The sequence below is a fragment of the Megalops cyprinoides genome, chromosome 19 (assembly GCF_013368585.1).
Source record: "Megalops cyprinoides isolate fMegCyp1 chromosome 19, fMegCyp1.pri, whole genome shotgun sequence".
Classification (NCBI taxonomy): domain Eukaryota; kingdom Metazoa; phylum Chordata; class Actinopteri; order Elopiformes; family Megalopidae; genus Megalops; species Megalops cyprinoides.
The window spans coordinates 8,596,777-8,608,772 of NC_050601.1; the positions used below are offsets into that span (position 1 = coordinate 8,596,777).

The 11,996-nt window shown below is 40.7% G+C and overlaps 1 protein-coding gene across 1 annotated transcript; it reads right to left on the reverse strand.

Annotated features, from left to right (window-relative positions):
• Positions 1 to 3: 3 nt before the first annotated feature.
• Positions 4 to 9,138, reverse strand: LOC118794689 (WD repeat domain phosphoinositide-interacting protein 2). The gene is made up of 12 exons (XM_036552939.1): positions 8,895 to 9,138; positions 7,397 to 7,479; positions 6,846 to 7,015; positions 6,017 to 6,113; positions 5,532 to 5,629; positions 5,350 to 5,442; positions 5,146 to 5,216; positions 4,819 to 4,926; positions 3,847 to 4,011; positions 3,161 to 3,268; positions 2,860 to 2,957; positions 4 to 2,632 (listed from the first exon to the last, which is right to left on the reverse strand). The coding sequence occupies exons 1-12, from the start codon at positions 8,966 to 8,968 to the stop codon at positions 2,520 to 2,522; spliced, it is 1,278 nt and encodes a 425-aa protein (XP_036408832.1). The 5' UTR covers positions 8,969 to 9,138; the 3' UTR covers positions 4 to 2,519.
• Between the last annotated feature and the right edge of the window lie 2,858 nt (positions 9,139 to 11,996).

Here is an 11,996-nt window from a genome sequence, read left to right on the forward strand (position 1 = left end):
CGGCTTAGCATTAGATAGCCCAGATAGATAAGACTGCTCAGAAAGAAAGAGTGAATCACCTCATAAAATATGAACTGAGTTTTGTTCTACACAACTTCAGCACATATTCAAGGGAACTACATGCATCACGAAGTACACAAAATATAATGGCACACATTCTGCTGCTTGTATCTCCTTGAAATGTCTTTTGATTACAATGATTCAATAGATTTCGGGCTCTATGACAGTTAACCAGAGTGTGCTTTGTCCTTAAATCTGAGTAAGATATCTAAGCAAGGATTGCTTTTGTTTCTTACACAACATTCAGGTCCATCGTCACTGAAATGAGGGATGATTAATGAAACAGGAAAAAAGGAAGGCATAACACCAGCTTTGTTACTCAAATCCTAAGCACAAAGTGCACTGCAATTTGAACTGAATTGCATTTGACCAAATCTGGAGGAAAGACAACTTTGTCAAGAGGTTCCACCCCACTCAAGAGAGTTGTAGCTTATAAATAAGGTAGGAAACATAATAAATGTAACACAAATGTACCTCCCCTGCACAAATATTTCTCAGTCCTGTTAAATGCAGGAATCATTAAGAATGCTCTTACATATGGTACCTTCTCAACAGAACAATATTGGCCACCTAGCTCTGCCTTAAATGCATGCACTCTGGACAGGACATTGTCAGCACTGGGACATGACCAAGTATAATGTTTTTGTTCACAAAAACAGGGGCACAAATTCACAAAAGTAAAGTAAGTAGTTTTACTTTATCATTTCTTACCACAACTCCATATTTCTCCCACAAAGACTCGAAGCAGATAACTATCCAGAGATGTCAGGTTGGGATCAGAATTCAAGTCAATCTCATGAGGTGGTCAGTTTGAAGAAGAAAAAACCCCAGCGCCCCAAAAGTTCAGAAAGCTCACTCTGAATCACACTTTTTGGGTGCAGGAAGCCAGAGACTGAGGCAGCAGGTTTGGCCTACTCCAGCACATTCTGTTGAGACTCTGATTCAGCGATGTTTATTTAACAGCTGACAACCTACTGGGATTTCCATGGAAACATGTCCTGTTCCTAGCTAACCATCCCTTGAAAACACCACTCTACACCAGCTGTACTGGCCAGGACTGGAATTTACCCATTTTCCCATATATGGTAATGGTAAGGACAACTAGACCACTGTCCGGATGCTGTTTTTTTTTTCTCTGAGAAATCAGACTAATGTATTTGTGTGTAGACAGAACACAGTAACCTCCTTGACAGAAAAATAAGGCTAAAGATGTGGCATTGAATGGTAAGCTCTATACAGCAAAGAGGCATGAGAATTAGAAGTAAATGTATAATTGGAAAGTTGAGAAGGGTACATCATTCACTATGTTGGTGAAGGTGAGATTATTACCGAAATCAAACATCATTCACCGTATATTCACATTTTGCATATACTCAGTGCAAAGTGCTTCAGAAAAAAAGACAGGGCGGGAACACAATTAATTTATTTATGTAAAAAACAAACAAAAAAACCCAAAAAGGTTGCAACCTCCTATCAATGGCTGTCTCCATTTCAGAGACACATGCCTATGTAACCAATCAACTTCCTTTCAGTTTACAAAGTAAAACCAAAATAGGACAAAAGAAAATTGCTTCTGCTTGAGTGTTTGGTTGCTGTTGTCCTGTTTTCAAAAGTTTTATTTAAAATTGCTTGTAATTCCAGGCAGACTGAAGACAGAGTTATTTACAACCTGGATGAGAAAACCGCAATATTAACAGGCCTAAAAAGAACAAGAAATGAAAATGAAAATGATAAGGATAAGTGCATGTCTAAAGCAAGTGTTCCTCCAAATAAAACGTAAGATGAGAAGTGGACACTGAGTGACATTCTCCTCAAAAAGGGTCTGGGGGGTGGGGGGGGGGGGTTTGACTCAGTCCCTCGAGCCCTGGCAGCAGCTGATATCTACTCTCTGTACCACTCATGATAGACATTCTTCTGCACTCATGAAGTCAGATCTTACTAACCATCTGCATGGCTTACTCTGAAATAATGGGATCACACTTATTATGGTGATACAGGCACAGAGGAGCCTTTGCTGTCTTGTTAAATATACACGTCACGAAGCTCCAGACAACACTTATGAGACAAAAGCCCACCGGGCGCTTCAGAACCATCGACATGAATGCAAATTATTACGAGCGATCCTACACTTGGCACATGTACATGCAAAGCTAAGCTGCGAGCAGCGTCGATTTTCTTTTTAAAGAACTGGGAAGGGTACATCTGAACAGAGATTTCACCAGATTTAAAAGCCACTGGGGAAAAAAAACTCCTCCTCTTTTTTCTCTAATTCTCTCTCTCCAAAAAAAAAAAGGGGGGGGGAGAGAGAATTAGGCTACAGTTTGGACTCGCTTTAAAACTTCTCATTCTCTCTTCCACTTAGTTACAGGTTCATAGTAGCTCCGCACCACCATCCCCCCACCCCCCCCGCCACGTGACGTAGTTGTCCATCTCCTGCCCTTGGGAGGAACAGCTGTCCCTCAGTCTGTCTCCAGGATCATGGGAGGCTGCTCGTTCTCCTCATCCAGACGCAGGGAGCTCATGTCGTCTTCCATGCCGGCACCTCCAACCGCCCCCTGATCTTCCGAGTAACCTGGTGGGGATCAAGACATAGCATTGCACCTAAAGGGCTGCATTAAAGACATTCTGTACAGCCGTTTCAAGGAGTTACACAAAGAATAATGGAAAGCGCAACACAATAAATAGGATTTAATGTAATCTGAATATATAACAGAAAACATAGGTCATAATCCTCAATAATCCTTCATGGTAGCCTATTTTTGACTGTATGCTGCACTTCTGTGTGAAGGCTGCTGGTACCTTTGGCCACAGTGGCGCCGTAAGTCTGTGCCACAAGTGGACGGTCATGGGGTGTTGGTTCAAGGATCTCATTGGCTGACTCCACACTGCCATCCAATCTGAGAGAAGGGAAGTTGGGTCAGAGAGGTGTACAGTACAGTGATGCTTACTGAATGAGTTCTAAAAACTGAAGCAGTTTCCTTCTCTGTCGCCCTGTTTTTGCTGCCTACTAAGTCTGGCAGATGCCTTCATCCAGCCCCGGGGCTTTGAACCCAGTCCCCTCTGGCTTCTTACAACGACATTTGCCCATATGAGGTCTTACTTGTGCTGTTTCATTAGTGTGCACTCTCCCCCTTCCTGTGGGTCCAGGTTATACATGTACAGGTAGCCATCTGCTGCCGCCACCAGCAAGCGAGGGATCTTCTGAATTCTGACACACAAAACAAGACAGCACCGTCAACCGAAAAAGAGGGCTCTCAGATCCATCCGTCGCCTGTGTCAGTTAGTGTTATTATCACCTGCGTGAAAAATACAGCAAAAATGTGGTATTTCCCCCTGCATCAATGCACTTTAATCTAATCTGTCACTGATGATCACTCACTGATGATATACATTTTGTAAGCATTCATACTGTAAGTAAATAACTGTACTTGCTAAAAGTTATCCTTGGCTATAATTATGCAATGTGCCTCTGAATATATTGTTTTGCAGATGAGTGAGAGGAATGTTCTTTTTATGTATGAATCCTCTCCAGAAACACAGGAAAGCATCACTGCTTACAGCGGTACTAATTAACTACCACTTAAATGATGCTGTAACACCACACAGCTGTGCAAAGTCATAAAATTCATACTAATAAATTCAGTGAAATGTATTTAACATGTGTTTCAACACTGTAAGCATTACCACACTAACAAAGCACAATGCTGATAACCTTACAGCTCATGGTGCACATCTACTCACTTCACCAATAAGATTACACTTGATGAAAATAAGGGTTTGTCTTACGTGGCCAGCGCACAGATGTTCTTGTGTCCTGAAAAGGGCAGTCTGACGGTGGCGAAGGCCCTGCCCTGATTGAACATCTCTGTCACCTGGGCTGGCAAGTAAGTGGTAGAAGCCATCAGCACTTTCCCGAAGTACCCCGTCCAGGTTGTGGGCTCTTCCTGTGGCCTGACAGAAAAGAGGGCAGCAGTTCCTATGAGTCCATTCGGGGTCTTATTCTGGCTGCATGCTGGGCTAGATGTCTGCGCTATATTTGGGCTAGATGTCAAGCCAAAATGAGTTGTTTACTTTGCTGCATTTAAAAGGATACCAAGAAAAATGGACAGTAAGTTACCTTACCATATATAAATATGTACAGTAGTCCCTAAAATTATGTTTTTGGGGAAAAGCATATTACTATTTGAAAATTAAACCCAAGGAAAGTACTTAGCTGGAGGTACCAAGCTGTTAATCAGGTCAATTGGACTTACAAGGCTAATTTGCTAACACACTGTATCTCTAATTAGCCACTTCCCATCCGTTTTATTCTGTAGAACCAGGGTGTGTTTTAAAATCATAACCAGCCCACTCTTACCAGGAGCATAAATGTTTAATCTGTCTCTGCTATCTACTGTAGACACTGTACACAGTGCTAAAGTATACCTGGGGTTTTCCGAGTGGCTTTGGGTGGCGAGAAATGACAGATATTTGTTTCTTGGCACAAATATCAGAAAATTCACTAGCTTGATGAATTGTGCTAAGGTCACTGAAACGTACACACTGTGAGACAGGGCCCCTCAGCCTCTGTTCTGAAGGGCTGTAAAGTCAGCCAGGCACTTAACCACCTGAGCCTAATGATTCTCTTATTTGACCCAGTTTAGCTTCAGTTCCTAAGTCTGAGCCTGTGGTTTAAAGAGAGCTGTGAGACTGAGGCCCTGTAGCACTTCAACAGAGTCAACCTGCTAGAAAGTACACGGTGTGATAATACAGACTTACTTTTCTTTCTGCGTCTCCAGCTTAAAGATGTGAACAGTTTCAGTGTTACTGGAGGCGGACAGAAACAGTCCTTCCATACTGAAGGCAAGGGAACAGATGCTGACACATCTGTAAGACAGAGCAACACAACGTCCTTTTTATGGGAGTCTTCTCATTACGTAGCCAGTGATAAGCATCTGTCCTTGATGAGTCAACTTTATGAGCCAAATCATACACAATTACTGAAACACCTTTTTCTCATGTACTTGACCTTTTGCCACCCAAATCTATTGTAGGGCCTTCATTACCGGACATCACAACAGTCAAGTGTCACAGTGTACTGCCCACCTCTTTACTCCCCTCCTGAACTCAAAGAGCTTCTGCCCCTCTGGAATGGAGAACACTCGGATCACAGTCCCCTGAAAACGGTCACAGAGTCTCATAAATCCAGAATTTTTTTTTTTTTTTTTTACTGTTAAGGAACATTAAGGAACTTCATGAAGATTACGCCTATGGGTTTGTCCCATATCCACAGGAAGAGAGGAGTATTACCTTCTCTGAGGCCGTGGCGAGTTTAATGCCACTTGCGTCAAATGCCAGTGCTGCCAAGGGGCTATCGTGTGCAGGGATCATGTTAGCAGCACGCTGGAGGGGGACACCAAGTAGATAACAGATTTTTAATGACAAAAATTGTCCTTTTTGTGAATGTGTTTAAAATTCAGGATGAAACTTACCAGATTTATTGTGTCGAAAACTTGTACCTCTCCTATTGTTGCACTTCCTGGATATGCCAAATAGCAATTGTCGTTGCTAATTGACAACGCACACAATCCTGTGAGAATATTAAAACAAGAATTTGTTTCATATCCAGTCATAACAATGTATATCTGCTGCCTGTTCTCTGGTAAAGAACATACCAGCACAACCTAAGAAGGGGATGGGTGTTGATGTCCCTGAATTCTTGCAACAGCTGCTTGACACAGGAATTTAATCTTGCACTAGAGACTTGTATTGCAGTTTTGGAAAAGTCTTGTGCTGTGCACTGGTGTGCATGGAAATACTGTATTTTATTGAGGGCATAGCAACTGTCATACAATAATAACTTGCAGAGACCTAAGGAAATGGCATGGGCCTTCAGGGTGTTAGACAGTTTTGTGTAGTTTGTTAGCTCAGAGTTTTTCTCTCGCTCAAAAGCAGTGAAACACAGAATTCTAGTTACCTGAAGGGTTTGGAGGAGTCTCTCGAATGGTGTGCAGTACTTTCATATCTCTGATATTGTGAATATAAAGTGATTCTTCCAGACATACTATCAACCTCTGTGGAAATAAAAAGGGTACAATGGTCTCAAAATATCATCTGGGTCTGCAGGCATACACCTTTCCAAAGCTTGATACCAGATAGGACTTCTAAACACACATCAGAGAGAACTGTTCACTGAACAGAAAATGAATAGAGTGTATTGTTGACTAATGTGCAGTGTTTCACAGCGCATACTGATGGGAGATAAAATTCCAGGGATAAAGTTTCTCTGACAGTATCATTTTCACTGCCAGCGGCCACAACAAAGATGGCCACTGCAACAATGCAAACATTGCCACAATTTGACATGCCCACCAAACTGCCTTAACAGATCAGGCCATAACACCAGAAATGGTGACAACACCCAAATGCTGCACCTATTCAATGCACCCATGGCTAAAGTAAATAACACACATTGTGATTTACATTCAGTTCTTTTAAATTTGTCCTCCCTTAGGCCAAAAAATTATTTGTCCCAAACTGTCTGAAGTCTGAAGACAGAAATTCTGTCTTAATATTTAAATTCTTTGACCTTAAATAGTGACTTCATCCACAGTACTACCTGTTATTGTGTACATATAATGTACTAATGCTGTGTTATGACTGACTGGCACATGCTACTGGAGCTTCAGAAAAGTGGATTTCACACAACTGAAAATAAGATGAGCTTGGCCCACAACACACACCGCAACACAAAGAATAAACAGCAAAAATATAACAAAAGGCAGTTTTTTTTGACTCATGTTTACCTGTCTGTTGAGTTTCACGGCCAGAATAGTGTTGGAGTAGCTGTAGTTACAGATCTCTGTCCCTTTTTTGAAATGACACACTTTCAGCTTCCTGGGCGCTTTAAGGCTAACAATAGCAACGAGGCTGCTTGAGAACAGCCTTTCCACAATGCATACATCTTCAGTGTCAGCTGGAAAGGGGGTGATAAAATACCACTTTAGTCCTCTTGAGCAACACAGAAAACAGCCTCTTCATGAAAGCCAAAATGCTCCTCTAATTTCAAAATCCATCCCTCCCATCATTCCCACTGGCCAATTCTGTCTTTCAGACTGGCTGTTTCGGTTCAAAGAACTGTGCATTTAAAATACCAGTTTGAATCTGACTATACCGAGTCCCACATTCAACAAAAGTTAACAGCAACAGTAAATAACTAAGGCACCTAGAAACAGCAAACAGAAGCTTGTAAGGCACTCATATGACTTTGAGTGCGTGCACTACTGACATACACTTCACACTTCAAGCAGGTCTGCACTGTAATCAGTGTTATTTTTACACTGAAAGTAATACTTACTACATTCATAAATCTGGTCTAACTTATCGACAGAAGACAGAGAGAAGAACTTGTAGCCTGATTTGGTGCCAACAGCTAAGGACCTGTGTAGGGAGAAAAAAAAAAAACAGAAATATAATTACAGAATCAGACCACCTCTAGTTTTTGCTAGAGCTTCCTCTGCTTCTCCCTTCTACCCAACTACAACTTCATGGTAAAATATACATAACAATAGTTCTAATTTTAAATTTCATAAATCACATCTTTCTGTCTGAGAATAAATGAATAATAACAGGTTTATTAATATACTGCAAATATAGCCTATATATGTTCCACAATCATAACTTTCAGTAACTACTTCCTCTTCCCAACGTAACTTCCTCATGTGTTTACTCTGAGACAAAGGCTTTTTGTTCTGGAAAAATAATGGATACAGTTCAAACTAAAAACAGATTATTTCCCCCCAGCTGTGAGTCAAATGGTCGGTTGTTGGAAGAACAGAACAATTGCTTGTCGTCTACTTTTGCTAACTTGTTTATAGTTAAAACAAATGATTTCAAAAAGAGAAAAACAGTGGTCTCATGGTTAGTGAAACAACTTCAAGCTAACTGCCTAGTTTTCCTTGCTAGGACCCACTGCACGTAATTTCATTGCTGCACAACTACCTTCCTAGAGAGCTAGTTTTTATGACAGTGACCTGGCCTGGTAAACACACAGTACCACTAAACATTTTGCAATCGCAGTGCGGACCCGTTTAGGCGGAGCCTTTTCAGTGTAGCAAACTAGACAGATACCAACACAGAACCTTTGAATAACATCTTGCGCATGCTGTATTTCTCAATCCAGACATATCAGATGCCAAGCTAAATTAGCAACTAACATTAAGCTAGCTACCTACAGCTACAACATAAAAACAGTGCTGCTAACGTCAGCTGGCTAGCTGTTAGCACAAACCCGTTCGCTACGACACTATTATGTTTGCTTTTAATAGGGAGGCTCGTTACAATAATGACAGCAGTGCTGACTCTGAAAACATGCTTTGTCACTTCTCGCTTTGCTTCAGCTGCGCTAGCTAGCTAGCCATAGAGGCTAACAAATGAAAACAGTGCTTCAAGACATGCATCAAAATAGCCGCCTAGCGAGTGAGGCAGTCTATCATTCCGTTTAGCAAACTGGGTATGGAAACACCTCACAACTAAGAAAAAAGCCAGCAAGCGTGCAGCTGAGTGGAAATTGAATCGTGTGCTAGCAAGCTAACTAGCCTGCTAGCTACAACAAATGGCTAAAAGTACCTAGCTCTAAATGATTATGATACTACGCTAGCTAACGTCAGCTGATTTATTTGACAGCTGCCTGCTTAGCAAGCGGATGGGCCGTTCTAGCAAAGCGTTTCACTCCTTTCCTTAATTAATCCCGTGTCTCGCCTTAACAGCCCTGGTATCCAAGAAAACATCTGGGAGAGGCTAGGCCACCACCACAGCCTCGATCTTTCTGGCCCGCATCCCCTGTTACTCCTTACGTGTTGTCCTGATTGAAGTTGGCGAAGAGGAGCTGGCTGCAGCCGGCCTCTCCGCTCTGACTAGCCAGGTTCATGGGCTCGGCACCATCTACAAGTATAATATCTGCAAGAATCACAGCAGTCGGGGTCAGGCGTTGTCAACGTTTTCTCTGAATATGATCAATTTTCTTCATCGAGACATCCTGGCCCCCTGAGTCTGAGTGTTGTTCTCTCGCTCAAACACTGTTGCTTTCACACCATGCGCATGCGCTGTTAGGGCAGCGTGATCTATCCGGTCTCGACGAAAGATCTTGGATAGAAAGGGGAGGACAACATACAAAGTATGCGGCCGTTTTACGGATTTGTTGTTGTGTGCTCAGCAATTTTAAATATGTTCATATAATTACGACTACGTGACTTTAGCTGTACTTGAATTTAGCTAAAGGCATCCAGTTCTCTAAATAACGACTTTCTCCGCTATTGGGAATCCCACTGGTATCGAAAAGTGCGTTTATCCAAAGTCAGTCTTTAAGACTGTTCTGGCATTCTTACACCTACGGTGAGGTGTGGAGAGGATCGAGCATCCTTGCAAAGTTTCAATAAATATAAAGAAAAAAGGCCAGAGTGGTTATTACCGGGCAAGAACATTTCTAAATGAATAAATGAATTGATTGTTGTTCCTCTAGCAATATACCGTAGATCTATGTCGATGCTGATATTTGTTTCATGAATTTTAAGTCATCCGGGGGGATGTTGTTAATTAATTAAAACAACGTAGTGGTAATCAAAATTATTGTTGGTAACTGGATTTTCAGTCTTTCATACCTGACAACTAGCTAGCATCACAGAGTAATCCTCACTGTGTTCTTTTCACTTTCTAAACTGCTAACTCAGATAGCAGTTTAATAAATATGGCTCCTGCTCTGGTGGGTAATAAAATTACTAGCTCACCATAGGTCAGCGGATTATCATTACACTACTGTGCAAGACAGGTAGTGAATTAAAATTTCAACACAAAACAAAAATAAATAAATAAGTAAATAAATAAACAAAAATCATAAACCAAAAATGGTTTTGACTTCTAAGACAAAAAAAAAGTTGGTCTTGGAGCTGCATTGCCCTCAGGAGAAGTTATAAATGGGAACTTATTTTCAGTCGTGGTGTGTGGTGTGGTGTGGTGTGTGATACTTCAACGTGCTATCTACAAGTTCTGCCTTGTAGTTCTGCTCTATGTTTTTGTGGTCTTCTGGAAGAGGGTTAGCAGCTCTTGCCGGTACTTTTCCATTAAGTATACAGCCAGTAGTGTTCTAGAACACTGGTTCTCAGCCTTGGTCCTAAGGGCATACTGTGTATGCTGGCTTTTCTTTCAGCTGCTTAAAATTAATTTGATTTTATTGGGATGTTAATTGGATGCACATCAGCAGGGTACAACTGTTAATATGCTACCACTCCTGTGAGAAAGAAATGTGTTGTTGGAGATGTTATTGTGCTAATGACAAGAAGAGAACAAACTGCTGAGATGTAGAATCCCTCTAGTGGTAAAAGGAAGCTATTGTTATCTTGGGAAGCCAGTCAGGCTTTACAAAGATTTTTTAATATCTCAAATTAATTTTTTCATACCTTTTTTGCTCCTTAATACAGTGATGACCACAGTCACTACCACATTGTATCCATTTGTCCACTGGGGGAAGGTATTCCTGGTCACACACAAAAAAAAAAAAAAAAAAAAATCACACATTGTGGCTTAGTTTTTTTTAAACCATGTTACTTGTCAGTGTATGTAATGTAGGAATACCCTAAACAGCAAGTCTATGACATAATGCCCATCCTACTTTGTAATGTTACAACAAAGGCACAGATGAGGAAGAGAGAAGCAGAAGCAAAGAAGTTGCTGTTGACCCCAAGCAGAGTACTAGGGTAAGCAGAGCATAATTATTAGCAATGTTTGTCTTATGGTGGTTTCATGAAAGCTGAAGATGAGACCAGAGCTCTAATTAGCTTGTGAGCATTTGTGGCAGTGCACTCAAGTAAAGATCCTAAGACCTAAACCAATTAAGTTACTAACAAATTTATCTTACCCTGTTAAGTTCAATAGTCATTTTACCAATTTATTTAAGGGGTATGAAGGAACAGAAATTAGTTGAAGAAATGTCTGATTTAGTATCACTTTGTCAACACAAACACCTGTCTTTTGCAAAGCACTACCAGTAGATATCTGTCAAGTGATGTCATACCCAGATCAATAAATTAAATTAAAGTAACAGCTGAGTCAAACAACAGTAATGAAGGGTACAGTCAGAATGGAAAACATCATACAGTGTGTTCTTATAGGGCCAAGGTGAAGAGATACAGTTTTAGAGAACTGACATTTGCTCCTAGAGATCAATACTCTGTGGCTCTAAATGAACTAAGACTTGGGTTGGAGCAAAACTCAGAAAGCTGTCTTACACCACTACCTTCATCTGACATCACATTGCCTTCACTTTACCATATAGGATATCTATGTCTGAATGGAACCATCAACAATCCATGACATTAACAAGAACATTAACTGTTATAGTTATTGACTAATTAACTGACTAATTAACTAAAAATTGGTCTACTGTGACATTAATTCACTTTGTAATGCTTAGGCAACATTCTGCTACAAAGACATTTTTTTATTTTTATATTTATTTAAAGAATTCATAAAATTACATATCTACCATTTTAAGGAACAGGGTAAAGAATTGCATGGCCGTCTTCAACGTGATAAACATGAGATTTTGGTTTGTCAAGGTCTAGCTGAAAATATGACAACAAAGTGTTTTAGTTGTAACAATTAGCGTTGACAGCAAATATTGGATTTGGCCATTTCCCCATTTGCAATTAGCTATATACAGCCGATGTTCGGTAAGCAACTTTGCTACTAATGAAAACTTCTGTTTCAATCTTGTCATTTCTGCAGCTGGAGACCACAGATACGCGGATGGCTTGCAAGCTGACTACATGATCACGACCATACCTGACCTTGCATTTATGGTAAATAATTGTATATTTGTCCAGGCTACGTTAAGGTCTTGAAACACAAGGTACTTTCTTTGTCCTGTGAAATGACAGTACTGTGCGTCACGAATTTAGCTA

What these genes read in the sequence shown, in the direction of transcription:
- LOC118794689 (XM_036552939.1), bottom strand. Translation starts at nt 8,968, where the DNA reads ATGAACCTGGCTAGTCAGAGCGGAGAGGCCGGCTGCAGCCAGCTCCTC. An exon ending in TTCAGGAGGGGAGTAAAGAG is followed by an intron (nt 4,927 to 5,145) that starts GTGGGCAGTACA and finishes TCTGTCTTACAG; the next exon opens with ATGTGTCAGCATCTGTTCCC. An exon ending in AACATCTGTGCGCTGGCCAC is followed by an intron (nt 3,269 to 3,846) that starts GTAAGACAAACC and finishes TTTGTGTGTCAG; the next exon opens with AATTCAGAAGATCCCTCGCT.